Below are 23,043 nucleotides of genomic sequence, written 5' to 3'. Positions count from 1 at the left end.
TTTTCCAGCGAGCGTGTCGTCTCTTTTACGACGTCTAAGGTCGTTTTCGTCTATTCAACTTCCAATTGGATCCGTAATTGCCGCTAAAATTATCCTCTGCCGCCCCCCCCTCCCCTCCCATCCCTCCTTCTCCTCCACTCTCTTCACCTCATCTGTACGACTTTGCCGTTCCTTCGCCCAGCTCCTCGAACAGATCGATCCCGCGCCTGAAATCTTGCACTCTGCTTTCTCTTTTCTCTCTCTCTTTTCTGTCTTTATGGTACGGTACGTGTCACCCTACGTACGTTTTCCATTTTTAGTCGACACTCACATCTCTAGGTTACGCTCATTCGAAGATGCGTATTTCAATCTCCTCGGTCTAGCTAGGAGAAAGTTCATTGTTCCAATGGAATTAGCAGATCGAGTGCTTCGTTTCTTGTAAATCTTGTCCTTTCAGACCGTGAGACCTATTTCGAGTCTCATTCGGGTTTATTGAATGCGCGAGCGTTACGTGAAGTTGATGTTTTTATGTGAAATGAAACATTGCAGTGTTTCTAAATTTATGTGAGAAATTGGACGACTTTCTTCTCTACGCCTTTTTATTAGTATGCGCCGTTAAATCGATGCTAAAATCTAGTGTCTTCAAAAATAACAACTAAACGAGATACGTTGTGTAGTTGTTGTACTTTCACTATGCAGAAGTAATATTCACTCAGTACCATTACAAACTATGTGCAGTCAATTTCCGACTAAATTATTACAGTTACTGATTATTTCAACAATTATCAACAACGTCAAAAGTCAATGTTCCTTTCTCCCAATCCATTTATTTCACACGTGCCTTTGATCCTTCATTTTTAATTCATTTTCATGTTATTTATATGGTCATGAATTTACATGTCATTCGGTGTCAAAATGATTTTTAAATTCAAACGTGTTCGATAAAGTTATCGCTTGTGAAATTTATTCGCAAAATAAACTCGTGCCTTTCAAAAAAATAATAACAATTGGTAACAATTATATGTACAATTATAAACAATTATAATAACAATTGGTAACAATTATATATACAGTTATAAACAATCGCAAAATAAACTCGTGCCTTTCAAAAAATTAATAACAATTGGTAACAATTATATGTACAATTATAAACAATTATAATAACAATTGGTAACAATTATATATACAGTTATAAACAATCGCAAAATAAACTCGTGTCTTTCAAAAAATTAATAACAATCGGTAACAATTATATGTACAATTATAAACAGTTATAATAACAATTAGTAACAATTATATATACAGTTATAAACAATCGAAAAATAAACTCGTGCGCCTTTCAAAAAATTAATAACAATCGGTAACAATTATATGTACAATTATAAACAATTATAATAACAATTAGTAACAATTATATATACAGTTATAAACAATCGCAAAATAAACTCGTGCCTTTCAAAAAATTAATAACAATCGGTAACAATTATATGTACAATTATAAACAGTTATAATAACAATTAGTAACAATTATATATACAGTTATAAACAATCGCAAAATAAATTCGTGCCTTTCAAAAAAATTATAACAATTGGTAACAATTGTATGTACAATTATAAACAATTATAATAACAATCAGTTACAATTATATATACAGTTATAAACAATTAATAACAATTATTAATAAAAATTAACATTTAGTTCAACTGTACAAAAGCACCCTGAATCGTGCCAGCACTCTGAAACATACCACACAAATATCTTTCTCCAAGTCATTTAAAACGTTAAGAGACCACAATAGCCACGCTATAAATATATCCAACTCCTGTTCATCGTCTCTCCAATCGTGGCTCGATAACCAAGCCATGATTGTTTCATCAAGCTCCCCGGTCTTCCCCCAGACTTCATTCGAGCTCGGAAAACTCGGGAAGCCGACTGCCAGAAAGAAAGAAATCGTGCGAACGAACGTTCGAACGAAGAAGGAGGAAGGTTCCGGGGCCAAGCCGTTCGTGGCTGTAATTAGAAGGATGGCTGGCTAATTGTATGTAAGCGACGAAAAGCGGCGCGATCGAACGAGTTCGAACCCTGTTCGTTGGCCGGCGACCGTGCACGCAGGCAATAAAGTAGTTAAACTAAGTAACTTGTTGGACCGAGGCCGGCAGTATCTCAAACTATCCAATTACCGTTCAAAGATTCAAATTACGCGCACTTGTACGGAAACGGAAATTTGTTCAACTGGACGAGCTTCGTTTCGTTGCCCGGCGCGGTTCATGAACAGATGGAGTGTGCTCTTCTATTTGTTAGGCCCCCATTGACTCGAAAGTATACGTCGGAAAGTTTAGGAGCAGCCAGGAATTTGTGTGTACGCCTGATTGAAGCCAGTACACGGATATTTAGGCAAATTTATTGTACCACGTTTACGAGTATAATTGAGAGGATAGTTAGAAAATTATCTCACCCGGTATAAATATTGTGGAGGATACACTGTACGTTTTGGACGTTTTGTGCGTCTTTTCGAGTTGAAATTTTCTACAAACGTAGAAAAAATCCGAAGTCTGATTATTACGAAATTCATTCTTGCATTAATATTCAGTAGATTGCGTGCAGTTGATTTTGTCATTTCGTCGATGGGGGCGCTTTTACAATGAAAGATAATTTCCTGTTGAAGGGGCATTTTCAGGAAATTATTTCGCGGGAGTCAAAGCGAATGTTCGATATTATTTGTGTGTATATTAAAATTATAATTATTTCTCAATGAAATCTTTCGCCGGCAATTTCTCTTCCGCGTGCTCTGAAAGTGAAATATTTTCCAACAAATAAATTTCCAGCAAATAAATAACATAACGGTTAACTCGTTTATTTTTTACTAACATGCATGAAACTGTACGTAAGGATCTAAATGTAGATTGTAAAACGGCAATTAATGCGCCATAAATTAAATGGTATTTAATGCGCTGGCAGTAAACGATGTTGCGGTTGATGAATATAATCATTGCAATCAACGAGCTATCAACAGTATATTATTAAGTGCACATGTGCGTTTAATTGTGTTTGCAATCGCGGAATTCAATAAAGAAATAATTGAAACGAATGAAACGACCAGAACTCAACAAACCAATTCTCATTAAATCGCAGATTAAAAAGTTTCAAAAAAACTTACACCGAGCAATCATTTTTGCGCAAAACAAACTCGGCAGAAATATTATGTATTATAATATTGCGTGCTGCAACATAATGCAATGAGTGTGCATCTAATCTCCGGCAAATTAATAACACGTAGCAGATGGTGACATCATCTCGATGAGGAAAACAGACCTCTGTCTCTGATGGTCGAACGTTGGAATAGATCACTCCATTTTATGATTCGAAAGTTTCACAACTATGTCTTTCGATATCTCGATTCCTCTCAAAAACTATGACTCTGTTTCAACAAAAATCTCTTCTAAAAAAAAAAAAAAAAAAAAAAAGAAACAGAAAAATAGGATTTTGCAACGACTGTTAAAAGTTTCTGCCCCCTGGGGAGAGTGGTTTTATATTTTATTCTGTCACCGAAGTGAAGAGTTTCTGAAAATAAAAATCGCAGATGCAGTATCTTACGAAATATACGGAAATTTTACTAACATACAACTTACCGTTAGATGAAAAGTAAATTTCTAATTTAGCTTTTACAAATGTTGGTTATTTCGTTACACATTCTCTCTCTCTCTCTCTCTCTCTCTCTCTCTCTCTTTCTCTCTCTTCCGTTTTATACGACTACGTTCTGTCCATCTGCCATATTGAGAAATACGAGAGCCAGCATTTCTCTTTATTTATGTTTCACCAAAGAAACGGAATCAAAACTGGTTAAAATCCGGTTGAAATGTGGAAAAGCCGCGAAACTAGAAATTCACTTGGATTAGTCAGCCATTGATACAACGAAAGTTCTGCAAGTATCAATAAAGGTTATTTCGAATAATTTCAATTTAACTTGTGTCAGTTTGAACGTGGATATAACTGTAACTGTTGGAGAAGTCAATGAAACGCGAGGTTCACTTTGTAACTTCATCTTTGTTACAAATGTTTATCGGTTCCCATTCGAGCGAGGTTCCTCTCTCTCTCACGTTGAGATTGTCTTGGAGTGGAGTTTTGTACGATTATTGGACGGCGTGCGAGGGAAATCTTACGTATCGAGCAGTATGAAACCGGTGGCCGTAACATTGACCGTTTGAACTTCCAGCGGATTGGATCGCAAGTTCGATCATTACGGTCGGGGCGATCCCGGGCTCGAGAGGTCCGAGATCTGGCCGTCATTAGAGGGGCGAAACTTTCCAGGCAGAGTACTTACTTAGGCCACCATAACATCGCGGCCACGTCGCGTCTCGGCGTTGCTATTGTTTCTGGATACGGGCGCCGCTGTTTTCCCTCTTCGAGAACATAAATTTCACGACAGACGAAACAGCTCCTTCCGAATGGAACGAAACGAGAAAACGAAAACGTTGCACGAAAATAACTCACGTGGGGGAGGAGATTCTGTATCCGGTGAGATAAACTATCTTCCTTTATGATGTTTTATGAACTCCGGCCTTTCGCTCTTGCGAAATTATCGTAAGTAGCGATTCTTACGTAAATTTATATTTTCACATAGACACGACTAAGGAAACAGATTGTTAAAAACTGTCGACGGATGCTTGATATTTTGGATATTTTGTACTTTACGCGATTTTATATTTCTAATATTTTGATATTTAATCATTCAGAAAGTGATCTGACACGCGAGACTTTTCTTTTCATAAATAGTTTCTCATTTTAAAGTTTGACATTCGACATTGAAGAATTTTGTGGTTAACGAAAACGTTGCAATCCTGCAACAGTATGAATCGTAAAAGAATCCAAATCAGATCAATCGTTTAGCTTCTAAAAGATTGAATAACAGCGACTATTTTTATATTATATTAAAATTCAAAAGTTTTCAAAAACTGAAATTGAATTTCTCGATAAATCGTGATATTACCGAAACGATAAACTATACGACAAGTGGTCGAATAATAGTAAAAATATTGAAGGAAATGAACGTATGAAAGGATCTTTTCTTTCGCGGATTGATATTCGAACGCGTTAGTAGTCGAGAAAAAAATTGAAGCTTTCTTTCCTTTTATCAACGAGTACAAGTCTCGCTGTATTCAGAACACGGTCTTGCCGGCACAATGTCGAGAATTTGTCGAATAGTTGAACTGTTAAGATCGCGCGCTGAATATAGTAATGTAAAAAGCTGCCGTTAAAGGCGTACTTACGTCCGTTAATAACGCGTACTGAATACGAAACAGCTTGTCCTTGTTCTTAGCATCTCCTTTGTACGTGAAAGTTTCCTTGAAAATCGGGGAGGAGGGAGGATGTACATGCGACAATTACAATTATGCGAAAGAACAGTAATAGGAAGGCTCTCCTCTTTCCTCCGGTGCAGACGCGACGTTTTAATCGCTTAAAATCCGCTGAGAAGGTTGGAAAGGTAGAGATAAAAGTGAAAATAATCCAGTTCAAAAGTAGGTTACCTATTTTTTTTATTTGTTTTTTTTTAATACAGACACAAAGAGAAATTGTATCGAGTTGTGATAAAGAAAAATGTCACAAGATTTGACAGGAATATAAATTAATTTGATTGCATAGTTCTAATTTTAATTTGATTTGAAATTTTATTATTTTTTATTGTGATATTCGATAGTATCATTTTTTTTTTTAATTCTATTGCTAAATTTCTCGTCTTAAATACATTCCCTGGAATAATTTTCCAATTCTTCAATTTAACAATTAACTGGTTACAAGCTCTTTCGTTAGATGGAAAAATTGTTCGTTCATGTTTAGCTTATTTTAATTAACCACAGGAGAATGAATAATTTATTAAATAAATTAGGTATGATTGTAGAAAGCCAATTAAGTTAAATGATGAAATTTATTAGGAATTTTATCTATTTATATTATCATAATATTTCGTTGAAATTATTTAGGAACACGATTGTTCCCTTCTCTATAGAGAATAATGTCTGAATTGTAAACTAAACTACAAATTACCTGTTGTAAAGTTTTCAGTTAATATTGCACCTATAATCGACCATTATATTGTAAATACCGTAACAAACAGCAATATCAAATAACCATACACAAATAACGAAAATTATGCAACCAGCAATATCAAATGATTGCTCGTACAGCTGGAAATTGTCGCAACCAGTGCGTATATTTTTCAAAATTTATAAAGATAACAATTTCAATTACAAATAATCAGCCAAAAAAATGTGTATTTACAAAATGTACACTGTAATTCGATGGAAAGGTATCATTGATTTGAAGTATTACGTTGATAACCGAGACACATAACTATTCACGATATCGAGTAGGTAGGTATCTATATATCGTACGAGGAGTTGAAATAGTGAACGATGCAAGTGGGAAAAAAAAAAAAAAACTATATATAAAACTGGAAAAAGTGAAAAGGGACATAAATTCCATATGAAGTACGTTACGAGTGTTGGATCAATTTATTTCATCTTTCGCAGTGTTATCGCGTAAAAGGATTATTTCAGTTACATGTAATTTAATGAATTATATATATAAAATTATCATTAAATTACATGTAACTGATATAATTCTTTAATGAATTATATATGAGATTATTTTTATCGCGACGTATTGAAAATAATTAACTTGGTTAAAAAAAAATAAATTTAACTAATCTGACACATTATGATATTATATTATATAATACATAATATATACATATAATACATAACATATACATGAAATTTTAATATACTTAATAATATACTTAAGTTATTCCAAATCTGCAAAGGTGATGCTAGAAATCCACACTGTTGCAAGAGATAAATGGTATGTACATAATACTTGCATAATAAAATTAACAGCAATGCGCGTCCTTCTTCCCGCTGTCTCGGAAAGATCTCGGCTCGTGGGATTCACGTCGTTTCACCGTTTCAACCGCTCTATTCACTCTCAGTCGATACAACACGAAAAACCACCTAGCAACCGCTAGAGCTGCGAAACGCGGTAGACAAACGGCAATGTAGGAGGAGGAGGAAGAGGAGGGGTCAAAGGGAAGCAGGGTGCATTGAAAAACCATAAGCGAGGCTCGTCACGTCGTAATCCAATTTCGTCGATGAACGAGAAGTGGTCTATTTAAGGCGAAAGACGGATGCGTTAACGAAGACGTCTGGCGACAGGGTGAGGGATGCGATGAAGAAGAGGAGCGATACTCTCTCTGGTGTAACCGGGTTCGAGTTGCCACTTCGTTCGGGATCCGAAGCGAAGGCCAGCCATCGAAGGATTAACGTGGCCTAATTTCAGCAGCTTAGAAGTGGCGAAGATAAGGAAAGAAGGGTCGGGAGCCGGTAATTCCGGTGGCTGCTTCGCAACTACTCGGACACGGACCGTCCCGGGAATAAAAAGCGACCTGATTATCCTTTGTTTTATCCCCGGGGAATCCGAGTGGCATCCCCCGAGCGCAACGCGGGATTCGCCGCAACGGAGCTGGGAAAAACTTTTTAAAGACCGCCGCCACCGTTCCTCAGCGACGCACGGCTCTCTCGTTCCGTGACCTGTTTCACTGAGCAGCAACTTTCGGAATTTCGTTCCAACTCCTTAACCGGAGGCTCTCTTTCTAACTCTCTCTCTCTCTCTCTCTCTTTCTGTGTTCGTTTCCCTTTCTTTTTCCCCGTTTTTCTTTCGCCCGACGACGAACACCGACGGTTCGGCGAAACTGCCTGAAGAAGATCGAGAAGAACTCCCATCCAGTCATCCCTTCCCGATCCACGTCGGGAGGATTTAGCATAAGGAGCAGGGCAAACACCAGAGCGGCGGTGCACGTAGACGCGTCGGCGAATCCGGCGGATCGTGCCGCGAGGATCACGAGATCGGAATAAGTTCGCCACCGTCCGGATAAAGAGACACTTTTATCGCTGCGAAAACGGCCCATTTGCCACTGGCCGCGCCGTTTCAAAGATTCCATTATACACTCGTGTCTTTATGATCGTTACCGCTTAATGGATCATCGATCCACTCGGCGTCGGATCCACTCATCTTTCTCGCTCGCAGATGCTTCACGACGTGGAATATCCATTACTCTCGATCGCATAATTCGCGCAATTCCATGCCGTGGCAGATGTCTCTGTTCCGGGGGATCGAGGAAAGATTGTTGACGCGAAACAGTAACAGAAACCGATGTTGCGGTCTTACACGTCACATCGTGTAATTGCATGAGTATGAGATTCAAATTTTGATTGGTACCATTACTCAGTGTTACTGTAAAAAAATTGTTACAATGTTCATAAACGAAGAATGGAAAATTTGGACTGATGAGTTGCGAATTGCTTCATCTTATTGATTTATTTGATACATTTATGTGTCGAATGTAGAAACAAAAAAGAAAAAAAAAAAACAAGAAACCAGTTATTTCTAAAATACTTTGTCTTAATAATATTTCGAACGTTGTGAGTTTTCCACTTCCTTTATAAAAGAAATCGTCACGAGTTCTACCATTTTAATAATAGTCATCTCATAAAAATGTCACATTGCTCGTTTATGGGATGATCTAATGCAAGATTCTGATGGCACCACCGCAACATCATATAAGGGGATTCTACTGATTATGATGGACAGCTATCGTTTACTCTCTCTGCCTACGTATTTAACCACGTTTACATTCAACAATTAATCATACAAGTATATTTACCAATGTGCCATAAAGTTTAATTAGTTTCATATTCAAAACACGAGGCTTGACTCACAAATTTTACTATAGTGGTAGAGTATCGTTTTTTTTTTCCAAGTAGAATCAACACACTGTAAATAAAGATTTTTAATTTGTACCATTTATCACTCGAACGCCATGGATCTTCATTCAGTCTAAAAAAAGAATAAATAGTAAAAGAAAAATATTGTACAGTATGGTTTCAATCATAGTTTAATCGAAACGCTTACGTCGTTTGTCACTTCACTTCTTAAATTATATTTCTAGGTAACTCTTCGATACAGTATCTATACTATAATACATAAACTTTACACACGCGTATCATAAACATCTGTGTATTACATGTTTCAACTCGTTTCTTCCCACACGACTATAGGTTTTCTGTTCGAAGCGTTCGAACGCGAGGTTAACATTTCCTCGGTCGGAATATTCCACGAAGACAGTGAGAATACCGACAGTGTGTTTTCTCTTAATCCACGACCCACTAAATATCCCCAGTCATATTTCCCTTTTATTTTCCTGACGCAAACTAATTTCACGATGCTTCATAGATGCAGCGGGCAGGTAACCACCGCGAGGACCGCTTCCCATAGATACATCCTGTACAGAAATGAATTCCGTACGCGAGAGAGAGAGAGAGAGAGAGAGAGAGAGAAAGAGAGAGAGGGTCCGGTTAAATCAGCCGCTTTATGCGCGGAAACCGTGGACTCGTTCGTCCGCTTTTATTTCAATTTCGCGGGTACGTACGAGGCTCGTTAAGGGCGCTAAAGAAAAGCTCGAGAAAAAATAAAAAGCGCCGGGGAACGGAAAAATGGAACCGTGAAACAACTACCGGGCGCGTGTGTGTGTAGATGTTTGCACCGCGACGTATAAGCGAGACAGTTGGTAGACTTGGAACGAGGATTTACGTTTTTTGTAAGAAAAGGATTGAAATTGCGAAACGATGATTTTTCAGTGTGGCTAAATGCGGATTTTATTTTAGAACTATTGAAAAATTTGCTTTTTGCATGTTGTGTGGATAAACGGAACTGTTTTTTCTTTTTTTTCTTTAAATATACTTACATGTGACTTCTCGATGTCAGATTTAAGTTGGGAAATTATTGCAATCACTTGTTTAAATTTCAAGTCAATTACGCGCGATTATATTACGTATAGGTCAAATTGAAAATACTTTAATTATGTATTCGAATAATATTCTGTCATGTATATTTTCAGCTTGGACGAATTCGGACTAGCCTGTATAAAAAATAATTTATATTGTCTTCTTAAGATCCTATCGAGAAATCTACTGCTTATCTACATACATGTATAATTATGTACAGACATACACTATCGATCAAAAATTTTGGAATCGCTGTGAGCTTCAGAAGAAATTAAAAAAGAAAATATTCAAATGTTCAAATTAACAGAGTTAACAGTAGTACCACCAACGGTTTTAAACGATCAAGTCCAAATTTTTTCAGAGATATTTTATTTGAAAGTCCTTGTAACGATCTCTTTCGTTTCTTTCTTTCAATTTCTTTATTAATCACCCTCGTTGATACTCTTATCTCGAAGACTTTGGCATTTTAATTTCATAAGAACAAACTCGGCAAAAGATCCCCAACTATATGAGAAATATTTCAAATTTTTGGCCAGCGACATGATATATATTATATCATACGTACATAAAACACACGCACGCACACACACACACACAAGGATAGGGAATAGAAATTCCTAGCCACCCTGGGATTACCCAGCAGGTTAATTACACGAGAAAACCCAGCCTCTGTTTACAACGGCGGCTATTTGTCTTGCAGGTGTTATCAGCCAAGCGATAAGCACCCTTGCCGACCGTGAAACCCGGCCGCGCTGACACCGAGCCGCGTTCTTCTCGCTCTTTTTCCAACCGTTTCCCGCATCCTTCCGTATTCCACTTTGGAAGTTCGTGTCGACGTGTTGGAGGGTGGCCCTGCGCTGCGTAGCTCCTCCAAGCCGGAAACACGGAAGCTCTGAACGGCTGCTGGCTGAGAACGCGCCACGCCACGCCACCGCCGGGGGATGATAGAAGATGAGCGGGACCGGTGAAGAAGGGGCGAGAGAAGAGTGAAGGCACCCACCGAGAAAAGCTATTCGGAACAACGAAGATGAGATGGGATGCCGCGCTCTACCTACTTTCGTTGCTGCTCTTCTCCTTGGCCAATCTCTGTTGGGCTCTCGTCGAAACTCGAGGTACGTAGCCGAAGCGAATTTTCGGACTCTCTTGTCCGCTCTCGCCAACCCTCTGACGGTTGGCAAGATTAATTCATCCGATCGAAACCATACTTCATCTTACTAGACGCGCGATTGTCCGATGAAAAAGCTTGGCGAGGCATCGTCGAAACCAATTTTCACGGGAGTACTGTGTTTTTTCTTTCTTTCTTTCTTTTTTTTTCTCTTTTTTCTCCATCGGTCTCTGATATATCGCACGGTCGGAGGGCCGTATCTCAAAAGATATTGGAACGAATTTTTCGGCCACGGATTTCCTGAACGTTTATTGTTTTTCCGCGATACTTTCAGGCGGAGAGAATACCCTGCCTAGTTTTTGCTCTCTTCTTTCTTCGCCTAGCTGTTTTTCAGAGGAAAACCGCGCGTTGCCCCCCCCCCGGGCGAAGGGGGGGATGAGTTTTTCATCTTTCCGGTTAATGGAAAGAAAGGTTTCTCGGAAACCAGCGGGAATAACCACGCGAATTCGAGGAACGAGTCAAGATAATTTAACAATTTCCCGGCTAGAGATTTGTCTCATTTACTTTGAGTGAATTACAGAGGAGTTTGAATTTCTGTGAGGTGCCATGCGGTGAGAGAAGGGGTGAAAATGAGAGCGAAACGATAATTTATTTGAAACTAAAATAACATAACATCCCCAGCAGGCGATGGATCAGGAATAAACGAGAGAAACGTGATCAATAAACAAATATACAAATGACGCTTTATTTCCTAATAAAAATTCAAGCGGCACGTTTCTCGTCTCCAGTTCATATATGCTCGTCTGAACACATGAGTAGCGATATCGCGATATCGATAACGCGATTAACGCGCGAACTTCTCCCCGGACAACCGTAGCAAAAATTTGTCTGGACGGCGGAATAAAATAGTAGTGTTAAATCAACGCGTGCACGTTCCCGATTTCTCCCACCTCCGGCGATTTCGTCGCAAAGAAAAAAAAGAAAAAGAGAGAGAGAGAGAGAGAGAGAGAGAGAGAGAGAGAGAGAGAGAGAAACCGGTCCGGTGTTTGCCGCGGTTTTCCAGCGTTGATTCAATAACGAACGAGAAGGCAAAAGGAGCAAGTTGCTCTCCCGAGGATAGAAAAAAAGTTCCCCGTGCATTGCGTTTGAAATTCCGCGCGCGACGCTCGCGGCGGGGAAGGTGTTACTCGAAATAAAGAGGCGGGTGAATTAAGGATCATCCGGTTATCAGATACGTGACGACGCATACGATTAATTATATCGAGTATTGCACATTCGCGGATCGTCCACCCTCTCGCCCCCTGTCTCTCCTCGGTTGCTTAGGAATTTTTCACGAAGGGGTGAAACGCCATGAATATTCATACACGCCTGGAGCTCCAAGTCGAACATAATCCGACGCGGTTCGACAACGTGACAATCATTTCTGATTTTCTCTTAATTCGACTCGCCGCCACCACCACCACCACCACCATCATTGGTCACCGGTATTCAAACCGTGCGGTGTAAAGCGGCGAACATTTAAATTCCACGTACTCACGACCGCAACGATTCAAATTAAACAATTCGTCGGTCGCAATTATTCGAGCGGTACGCTCCACCGCGCGGCACCGCTATTTTAATTAACCAGAGAAATAATAACGTCAATAATTGCGTGATTCGATTCTGCGTTTTTTTTTCAATTTTTTTTTTTTTCAATGTTCCTTTTTTTCAGTTTTTTCCTCCAGTTTTTTTTCCGCTTCTTTTTTTTTTTTTTATCTACATTAAATTGCAGCTACACGAATGAATAAACGAGCGAATGGACGTGAATAAAAATCGTTAGATATCTCTATCGGTTGGATATTTCTATTGGAAAAATTTTTAGATAGCAGAGAAGTGGCTCTTTGTAAATGTTTGAAACGTGAGAGACGTGTTCTGTTAATTCGTGTGTCGCAAAAGTTTGCGAAAATTGCAGTTTTAAAATTGCTTTTAATTGAGTTGATAATTGATGAAGATTAGTTCGATAAAGTTATCGTGATCGTTATATTTAAACATACTCTTTTGAGTATTTCCTTTTGTACAAATCGAAATTTCTCTAGGTTGATCGTCAGAAACTTAAAAAACACGCGTATTCCTTCTTAACCTTCAGGCGTGTCCATTTTTTCTTTTTCTTTTTTCTTTGCATTTTCGTTCTGCTACATCATTCTCCACTTTAGCACGAACATTTCTTCCCAATAATAAGAGCTAGAATTTTCTGTCTGTCGGGGATATAATACCGCAATAATATAACCATTCACGACTACATAATATCGAATCTACATAACACACTTAAATTTCAATTTTCAGTTATGTTCGGCTTTCTTGTCGTTTGATAATTAATCACTCTAGTTTGCGACAAAAAGAAGCAAATGACAAATATGTATATTTCTTTTCTGTCACATTTGACCTCAAACTCATATCTTTCTTGTCATACAATACTTACACGAATATGGAGCAACTTACACAGACTGCTTCCTGTTTTATCAAAAAAAAAAAAAAATCATTCAAATCTCTAAAATTTCGTAAACTTACGTATATAAAGTTACTGTGAAAAGAACAAAAAAAGTAATTACAAACTGATCTACCCGTGTCCGGTAGTTCGAGCCGGTAGTTCAAACTCGAAACGCTTAGGCGTCTCTGGCCGCGTAAAGCTCAATGGCGGCGGAGAACGGAAGAAAGGGACACGCCGGAGGAACAACGCGTCCGCGCGACGTTGTTCCAGCGATGTAATGGCTGTTTACCATACAAGGCAGGCCGGGGGAACTTAACGATTCAACACCGGCAAAAAACTCGGCAATTATACGCAGCCGCCGACTAATTTGCAATTGACTCGCGTGCGAATCCACCGGTAATTATTAGTATCGGCCCCGCCATTATTGCCGGGCGTAGAGGTCCTCACGTTCGAGAGGGCTCGCGCGATATTGTATATCGCCGCGGTCGCTGAATTATGGAAATTGGCCTGGCCGGCAGCACGCTAATTAATTATTAATGCAAGCGCGACTTATTAGTATTTACGCTGGCTCGCGTCGGTGGACGGACGCCCGCGGATTTTTAACCCTTTCAAAGTGAGCTTCAAATTGGCTCGAGACTAATGGCGGGTCCCAGTGTCCGTTTCACGAGGAACTGACACCGTGCGTTACCGCGAATTCTGATTGCTCACGTTCTCACTGATTATCATTTTACAGTCACGTTCATACGTTTGCAGAAATAATCGAACTGTTAAGTCTGCAAGATTGTTATTAAATTTCTGTTCTAGCTCGTCTCGATTTTTTTCTTTTCGTACACTATCCTTTACACTTTCCGGTGAGATGAAATCATTTCATCATTTGTAAATGTATTGTTAAATATATTGTTCAATTTTTCTTATTTATAAGGTGAAAGTAATTGAAGTTGATTTTTGTTCGGCATTCGTATGTACGTTATAATGCAATAAATATTAATAGTTTATGGCCTTCGGTAGTAGTTATGTAAGTCTACAATACTGGAAGATTGAAGTTGCAAAAATGTATAAATTGAGAGAACGTTAAAGTGGTAAAATTAATTTATCTATCTGTCGTTAGAATTATGAGACGGACCATGTGACAAATTTTTAATGTATTAGAGATCAACGTAAACATTTTTTCCATCAATTTACATTATTGCATTCTACTCTTTTAATGTAATACTTAAGAAATTCCGTTCACATTTTCCATCTCATCATTTCATCATTTACAAAATGTAATACGTGTAACTTTCTACTGTCTGATACACTGTTATATTTTCTAAGACGCTCGTAAAATGCCTGAAATATTGTAGAAACAGGTTGCTAAAATGTTTCGAAAATCTCGGACGAAATTACATTGCATGTTTTCATTTTCCGCTACGCGACGTGTGTTTATCTCAATTAATTGAAATTCGACTCTTCAATTTTAGTTATTAATTTTTGTCCGTTCGCTCGTTCATTCTCAATGATTTAAGGCAGCGAGCGTGGAGGGTTCCGAGATAAATGAGGGCGATGGGAACCAGGTCACGCGATTCCACTGAATTATAAAATTTTGAATTATGAAGATTGCAGTCTCTTCATTTCGTAAAGCGTGCGAATTAATTGCTAATAACGCTTCGCTTGTTACTAATTATACGTCGTCTGTGCTGCCGGCAGCAATACTCGATGCTGCTCTTCGGCTTTCCGCCGAATAGATTTTCATTAATGATCCGTCAAAGGTGTAATCATTTCTCGTTCGCTTTCTTTCTTTTTCTTTTTTCTTTTTTTTCAACCCTCCAACAGCATCCATTAATTATCGTTCTAAATGATCTTACGTTATTAAACAGGAGCAGGTTGCGGGAACGTTAGATTAAAAACAGGGTCCTAGAGAAAAGGGAAATTATAGCAACTCGAAATCTAATTTTTATCCCGGTTATATCAAGATGATATTATATTCTGTTGTTGTGTACGAGTTATTTAAGAGGAATGTAAGAGGAATATAAATTATATTTTTATAATCTCTGACAAAAGACAGGAATGGTTAAATGATTCAGTATTAATGTAATAAACTGTAGGAAAATTTGTATAGAAAAATCATTTAATAGCTACAGAAATTGAACATACAGAAAATTAATTAATATATTGTAATTCTTGTTGCAAGACAATATATTATTTTCGACACATAAGAATACACTGTATTGATTATTTAAAAAAAATTTTACATCAAAGAAATGTAGCTACAAAGAGTCGCGACTTTTATAAAAAGCTTGACTTTTATAAAAAGAAAATTGTTCAGGATTTTTTAAACAAATCTGAATTTTACATTCAACATTCTCAGTATCCATGGAATCTCATTTATTTACATATTTCTGTATTTATCTGTCATTCAACGTAGGTAAACTTTGCATCAATTTGCTCTTATCCCGAAAGAAAGTTTGCAAAGTATTGTAACAAAGTTTTGCAAGAATATTGCAGTTTCGAGGGAAGAAAAATCGTCGAGGCACGTGTAATGATATGGAAATGAAATTTTTGTTCAAAACAAAGCACCTGCATGCAAACTAGGAACGATCTCGCGAACCGCCGTTATAAACGCGCGTTAGAACATAGAAGTATGTGCATGGCAAATAGATGATCCCCCGGTCACATCCAAGCTAAACAAAACAGAAAACTTCGATAAGCGAATACCGCGAGTTAAACCAACTTGTAAGAACGAAGTATGCAGTTCGAGATGCTTCCGTTGTATTTCTTCATTTTGTTTTGAGCAGAAATAGATGCACTTTAGATCGCATGCATAGTTTGAGCTTCTATTTCTATCCGAAGTTACAACCACGTAAAGAAAAATGCTGAAAGAGTATATACGATAAGCAGTAAAACAAAACAAAGTATTAAATTCTTAAATTCTTCAAAAATTATAAATTGTGGATTTTAATGCATTTAATGGAAATTAGAAGTTTCACCGAAACACACAGAATGCATAAAATAGTTTATAAAACTTTATTGTTGCAGAAAAATCCGCAGTTTAATTACGAAAATTTTTACTTTGCACCCCTTCGATGTGCAGCATTAACAATTTTGACAAAATTACAACCCTACGATAGGAAGAAAGAAAATATTCAAATATCCTGCAAAAGAATTTAAATGTCAGAATAGAAAATGAAAAATTTAAATATTAAAGTTCATTGAAAATCGTTAATTTGTATTTCATACTTCCGTGAGTTTCTCGACTTTTACAGACACGCTGGACCAGCGATTTCGTGTCTTCGTGGAAATTTCGAATTTTAGTGTCCACCAGCCACGGGTATAAATAACCAACCTTTACTCAATTCTCGGCATAAGCCTTTGAAGCTTAGTGGGTTATACTCCGACCCACTTAATGTAATAACGATAATGCATAGCGGATCAATTTTGATCCCACCTTCCCCAAAGCACTGTGTCTTTAAAGCACATGGATCCAATACCTGCTATTATCTATCGGTGATGGATAGTGCGCACAATTCATACGTATATACGTATATACATACGTTGCACGCTACAGGTGGACAATTTAATCGTGATTCATACTTACACAGTCGTGCATAAATTGATTTCTCTATTCGATCTTGATGCATGTTAGATCTCTGTTAACGAGATCTTAAACCTGAGTTTCAAATTGGCATGAATTTCTTTCAATGGATAATTTTATATTTTGAATTTCTTCTTGCTCGTCTCTCGGTGTTACAGAAGCTTTCAAATCATGCGCATCATTTTCTATTTTTAAATGTTGAAAGAATCAATGCAGAATTGTTCTTGTTATTACGTATCGATTTCAAAGTTTGAATTGTTCAAAGATACAAACATTCGGAAGATGTAATTTGCAAATGGTTACTTGATTGAAAGAACTGTTACATTAAATAAAGATAATTTTTTGTTAGCTCGAAATAAAATAAGGTGAAGATTGCGATATTCTGATGCAAGGTTCGCAATAATTTCTGCAGTTTGAGACCAAATTTCTCAGTTACACGAAACACCATCGTTTTCATCTGTCAAATTCATTTTCGGAGCAAGGGGAACAAACTTAATGGGAGGGACGATTCACTTAAGTAGCGAAAATTCTTCGTAAATAGTTAGATTATGGTAATTGGCCGTTCCCTTCTCCGCTACGATCTAATTAATTATTATTGTCAATGTAGCATAATGGCAGCATCATCGTCCGACGATGCTTTTACATAATAACATTATCGCGAAGAACTTAGAATTTTCTCACTACTAATTCAAAACTTTCGATTGACACGAAATGCAATTCGTATTTCTATGAAAAACTTATATTTAAAGAAACGTTAAACGTTTATATTTCTCAAATAACAACATTTCAGTTTCGTTTTTTTTTTTTTTCTGTCGACGAAAATAAATAAATCTTCACTACACAGATACACGATTTATTAATTTCTGGAATTTTTGGAATTTTTGGAATTTCCACCAATTGTGTTACAGTAATTTTTGTTGTAAATTTTTCCTTTCCATCTCGCGTGCCCTTTTCACAACATCAATTTTCGGCCGTTTGGCGCGCAATTCGGTATTTGCCGAGATCTAACAGTTTGCGCGCGGAAATTCATTAACTATATCAATAAACAGTTGTTGCTTAAGTACTTGCTAACTGCACCCTAATTTTCGATTATACGGCTAGCAGGCGTAAGGCTTTCATCGAGAGCAACGTGTTCCCGCCCGGAAACTGCTTGGTAATTGGCTATTAACGCGAGCATTTACCTTTGACTCGTATGCCCTTATTACGTATTCCTTTATGTCGTTAGCCAGTGTTTTAAACCTTGCTGTTTTTCTCCATTGACACAGCTTTTTCAGCCTGTTTCGCTTCTCTAATTGCACGTTCAACTTCCTGAACTAGTTTCCTCTTCTCCCCCCAACGTCGATTAAAACGAGAGTCTTGTAAATTGGGGGAGAAAAAAATATATATATATATATATATATATATATATATATATATATATATATCGTTTCCAGGCAGAAAGTTAAACAAGTTAAAAATCTCGCGGTACATATTTACAATTACGCGATACCATCCGCGCGCTATATATCAAGCTTTTATTTGAAGTTTGCTAAACTCGCGTAGCGCAGCGTGTTATTATTAATTAAAAGTTCGCGGACAATTTTCTTCGAATAATTCTTCCCCCGGCTTTTATTGCCGCGTGATATCATGAATATTTATGCCTTTGCGCGATGTTTCATTGGTTGTAAATTGTGGCTTTGCCTCTTTGCGAAAGAATCATAACTTTGGGATAACAATTTTTACTTTTACTGGTTTTGTCAATTAGCTTCTCTTTACCTTTGGGTTTTCAATATATATCACGGGTGAAAAATTATTTCTCTCGAAAACTGATTCTTACTAGCCTTTTCTTTAACCAGAAACGTCGTTTCGTAACGTTTTTCACTTGTTAAAGTTCGATTTTAATACAAAGATTGGAAAAATTCGAGGATCGCGGCGCAATATTACATTCGCGAGATCGAGATACTCGTTGAAAAAAGGAAACGAGTCTCTCGTAGAAATCTGTCTTGTAAATTAGATAGAAACGCTCGATATCTTGCACTTGAGGCTCGAGTAACGCACGTATTTGGGACGCAGGAGGACAATATCGATTCGGAACGTTTGCACGCTGTCTCCCGGGAGTCGCATTTAATTTTGCACGATTGTGTCCTTGAGAGTTTCTGAAAATTAGTTGAACTCCGGGGCTCCCAGTGGTGGCCAGCGCCGAAACGCCATCAGATTTTGTCATTATATTCCACGTGTGATTTATGCGAGGTAATTTCTCGCCAGTTTATCGCGCGGTCCGATCGCATTCAAAGGCCGGACGATACATATGGAAATACACGGGGACCTTTCGCCGTGCGGATTCAATTGGTGAAACGTCGCTGCGTCGCTCCACGCTACGGTCTATGCCGAAAATTATGCAAGAGGCTTCCAGTCATTCCGTTAACAACGTTTTACTTTAATCTAATTTGTAAGAGATTCCTCGTTTCTGCGCGCGTCTTCCCCACGTGCAGATTAACAGATTAACTCAGTTTGTTGCCAGTTCCTTCGTGCAGAAGCTACATACTTAATTCCATCCTCGAATTCGATTGCCAGTTTGCTCTTCTCTCTCTCTCTCTCTCTCTTCGCGGTTCTTCTGTCGGCGAGTATATAAAGTGCAGAGCGAAATTTCATCAGGCCACGAATTTTTGAACAATTTCCCTTTTGACGTTTGTATTTGATCTTTAGTAAAATTCTTAGAAGAGAGTTCCTTTGGTAATTTAAGGAGCCAGCGATGTTCAAATTCGAGAATTGAAGGAATTTTATCGATTACAATTCCCGGAGGCGTTTTCAATTAATTAAATAGAATTTTCGCGTCCTTCTTTTCCCTCCCCCAAATGCCAAATTTTGGCCGAATTCCGACAAAACGATTCACGTCGAGCGAATAAATACTCGCCCGTCGGCCCTTTCATTTTATTTGCTTACGGCAAAACCGACTCCGAATTTAAATGAAACGCCGGGAAATTCGTCGAAAATTTGATCAAAGATTAAATTAAACGAATTTGTGTTCTTTTTTTTTTTTTTTCTCAACTCTAAAAGACGAGATTTAAAACGAACTTTCAAGTTTCAAATTAAAATCGCAAGGTCTTTCGAGGATTTTGAACTCGCGAGTGCGTTTGAAACAAGAGCGAAGTCGTTCACAATCCAGATTGTAAATTTACAACTGGCCAATGCTCTCGAATATCATTCGCTCGATAGATCGAAGAGTGTCAGCGTAGACACTCAGTTAGCTTAGATCGCGAGGCTTATTGCCAGGCGAGGGTGAACGATTTTGTAACAGCGAGTTCCACGTTATTCTCCGCATAATCGGCGAATTTCAGTCCGGCAGAGCGTCGCCGCCGCGGTCTTTCACGATGGTCCTAACGATCTCGGCTAATTCAGTTGTCCTTCAATCTACGCGGATATTATTATAAAAGGGATTAACGTCGTTTTAACGGGACGGAATTCTCGGGCTAGACTACTTCGACGATTTCGTTTGCCTCGTGGGGACGAGGGCGTGCAATCTTCCCCCCGCGGGACCCACGCACCTATGGGAATATCTCGTTAAGAACGAATTTACATTTACTCCTTTGTCCCCGATTTTTTTTCTCTCTCTCTCTCCTTTCTCTCGCGCACGCGCGGCTAAATTATCCCGCAAACGACCACGATTGTTGGCCAAGCAGTACGGGGCCAGACCGGCGTTAAAATCGAGCCTCGAGGTGCACGCGAAGTCCCGTTAAAAAAGAACGCTCCAATGTTTTTTCATTAGGTCCCTTTTGTTCGAGCGAGATTTCAAGGATTTTTTTTCATCGCGGTGTCGCGCGTCCAGTTTGTTAGGGTTGATTTCTCGCGTGCTTTTAGACGGCCGACGCGACGCATTCATGGAAATAAGGGAATATTTGTAAGTGAAAGATGGAACGGACGCGGAAGTACGGAAAGAAAGGAAAGAGCGGATGTATTTTTAGGTGCCGCGTGCGTGCGCAGGGGAACGAAAATTATTTTAAGTGAAATACCGGAGATAAAGTATTCCTTTGAGAGATTTCATATTAAAGGGAATGTTTGTCTCTCTCTTTCTCCCAGTTTAGAAAAATCTTCCTGCGCAGGTATTACAGTTGTCGCGAGCGATACTCCTTTCAACGATTGTTTGATAATTATTACGACATATTTGCTACATAATGTGACAATTGAAAGATTATTTGTGTAACGTAATCTGTGTAACGATTTAACGAAAAGAAGTTTATCTCTTGCGATAAGATATATATATATATATAGGAGGATTTTCGTTGTGGGATAAAATTTTCTGTAACGTGAAATCTCTCAGAAGAGTGTAATATTATAATTTCGTCGATAAATATTATCAAGAACATTTCAGCGTAATTTTATCCAAAGATTATTTAAAATAACTTACTTCAAGATTATTAAAAGTTTATTTTCATTTGAGAATCTGATTAATACGACTGTTTTGATTGATTTTAGAATTTTAATAAAAAAATTCGTCAAACATTCTTTGCCAAAGTAGAATTTAAACGCTGCCCATTCGAAATAGTGTCCCTTGCCAAATTTTAAATTGTAGATTCCATCCTGTTACTATACACACACACGCGCGCGCGCTCGCACACATACACACAGAGCAACGCTCTAACCATATGCAAAACCCGGGCGGAATCGATGAGTCGAACGTTGCATGTACGTTCCCCTCGTAAATCACTTGCAGTAGCCAAACAGGAAATAGCATTTTACTTGGCAGGGATTGACTTTTTGAACTTACGTGTACGCGGCATTTTTCACACGCCTGCCCGATGAACGCTGCAGCACGGCGCTCGCAGAATTCTGAAAAAAGAAAAAAGAAGAAAAAAGAAGAAAAAGACCATTTATTTAACAACTTCCATTCAATCTGCCGCGCCGTGCCACCGTTTAATTCCATTTCATTTTATTTCCAATTCATCGAATGCTTCTCGATTCGCATAATTCAAATAACCGATAGCCGATTCGATCGAAATGGCGGGTTTCGCAGCGGGGGCGGGAGGCAGGGGGGTGGTAGGTGCACACGATATTTTTCGATATCGTAATTTAATGAATACCGTGCGCGACGCACGGCTCGATCCTTTCATCCCTCCTCGAATAGCTGTACAACCTTGAACGCGAACCGAATCGAACGAATTACACAAGCGAGAGCGTGCATTAAAAGAGAGGGGAATTTTTGTTTATCGACGGTCTTTTTGCCTTTGGTCACTTTGGTACGGTACGGCGAAATTGTTGATTAAAAAAAGAAGGAAGGGAGAGAGAGAGAGAGAGAACGAGCACAAAACGAAAAGACCAAAAAAACAGACTCATAAAACGTGGGCGCACGCTGGACGACCATGCCGCCGTCGCCGCCGCGATGGTGAGAATGATAAAAATATAGAGCCGCGTGGCGACAGGCTGCTCGACTACTAAAACCCATCCCCTCCGATGGGCCGCGGTAATTTCGCCCGTTAAAAAATCGAGACAATTACCCGGCGAAAAAAATTAAACTGGATCAAGTGCATCACGGTTTGAAAGCGCCATTAAGTTAGTATGGCCGCATTTTACCCGTAGAAATTCAATCGGCGGACTGATGGACAAAAGCGGGGGCCAGGGGGGGGGGGGGGGGGGGGGGGGGGAAATAGACAGTGGAGGGAAGCGGAACGGCGACGAGGATAGAGGAACGGGGTAAAAGAGAAAAGGGAGAGAGAGAGAGCGAGGAAGATGGAGTAAACGTGGAACGAGACGAAGCGAGAGGGACGAGAAATCACGGTGAAATCACGCTGTACCGAACGAGTATACGATGCTACGACGAGAAAAGAGAGAGAGAGAGAGAGAGAGGAAGAGAAAAAGGGAAATATAAGAAGAAATTTGAACGAAGGGTAGGTATGAAAAGGAAGAAAACGGCGGAAACGGTTGAAAAGGCCACGTCCGTATCATAGATCCCTGACGATAAGACGAGGAGCGAGGCCAGCGAGCGACAGGATGCAAAGGAGACTGATCGAGATGGAGAGACTATCTAGGATCGACGATTGACGGAGACAGAGTGGGAAAAGAGACCAAGGGGAATGAGGAAACGGTGAAATAACAAGGATACGGGGGGGG

At 38.8% G+C, this 23,043-nt stretch overlaps 1 protein-coding gene across 2 annotated transcripts in view; it reads left to right on the top strand.

Annotated features, from left to right (window-relative positions):
- The window catches only part of LOC122537195, a 69,178-nt gene that overhangs the window by 31,599 nt on the left and 14,536 nt on the right, over positions 1 to 23,043 (top strand). Inside the window, exons 1-2 of one of the 2 annotated variants that reach the window (XM_043670208.1) lie at positions 4,177 to 4,495; positions 10,517 to 10,928. In XM_043670208.1, coding sequence (XP_043526143.1) covers positions 10,844 to 10,928 — 85 coding nt within the window. In that variant the 5' untranslated portion in view covers positions 4,177 to 4,495; positions 10,517 to 10,843. Of the gene's footprint in view, positions 1 to 4,176; positions 4,496 to 10,516; positions 10,929 to 23,043 lie in introns of those variants that run through there. The other variant, XM_043670207.1, reaches the window with a different exon arrangement.

Source organism: Frieseomelitta varia, unplaced genomic scaffold (assembly GCF_011392965.1).
Source record: "Frieseomelitta varia isolate USP_RPSP 00005682 unplaced genomic scaffold, Fvar_1.2 scaffold_891, whole genome shotgun sequence".
NCBI lineage: Eukaryota > Metazoa > Arthropoda > Insecta > Hymenoptera > Apidae > Frieseomelitta > Frieseomelitta varia.
The sequence above is the reverse complement of the archived record's forward strand: the minus strand, read 5'-3'. Positions and strand labels throughout refer to the sequence as shown.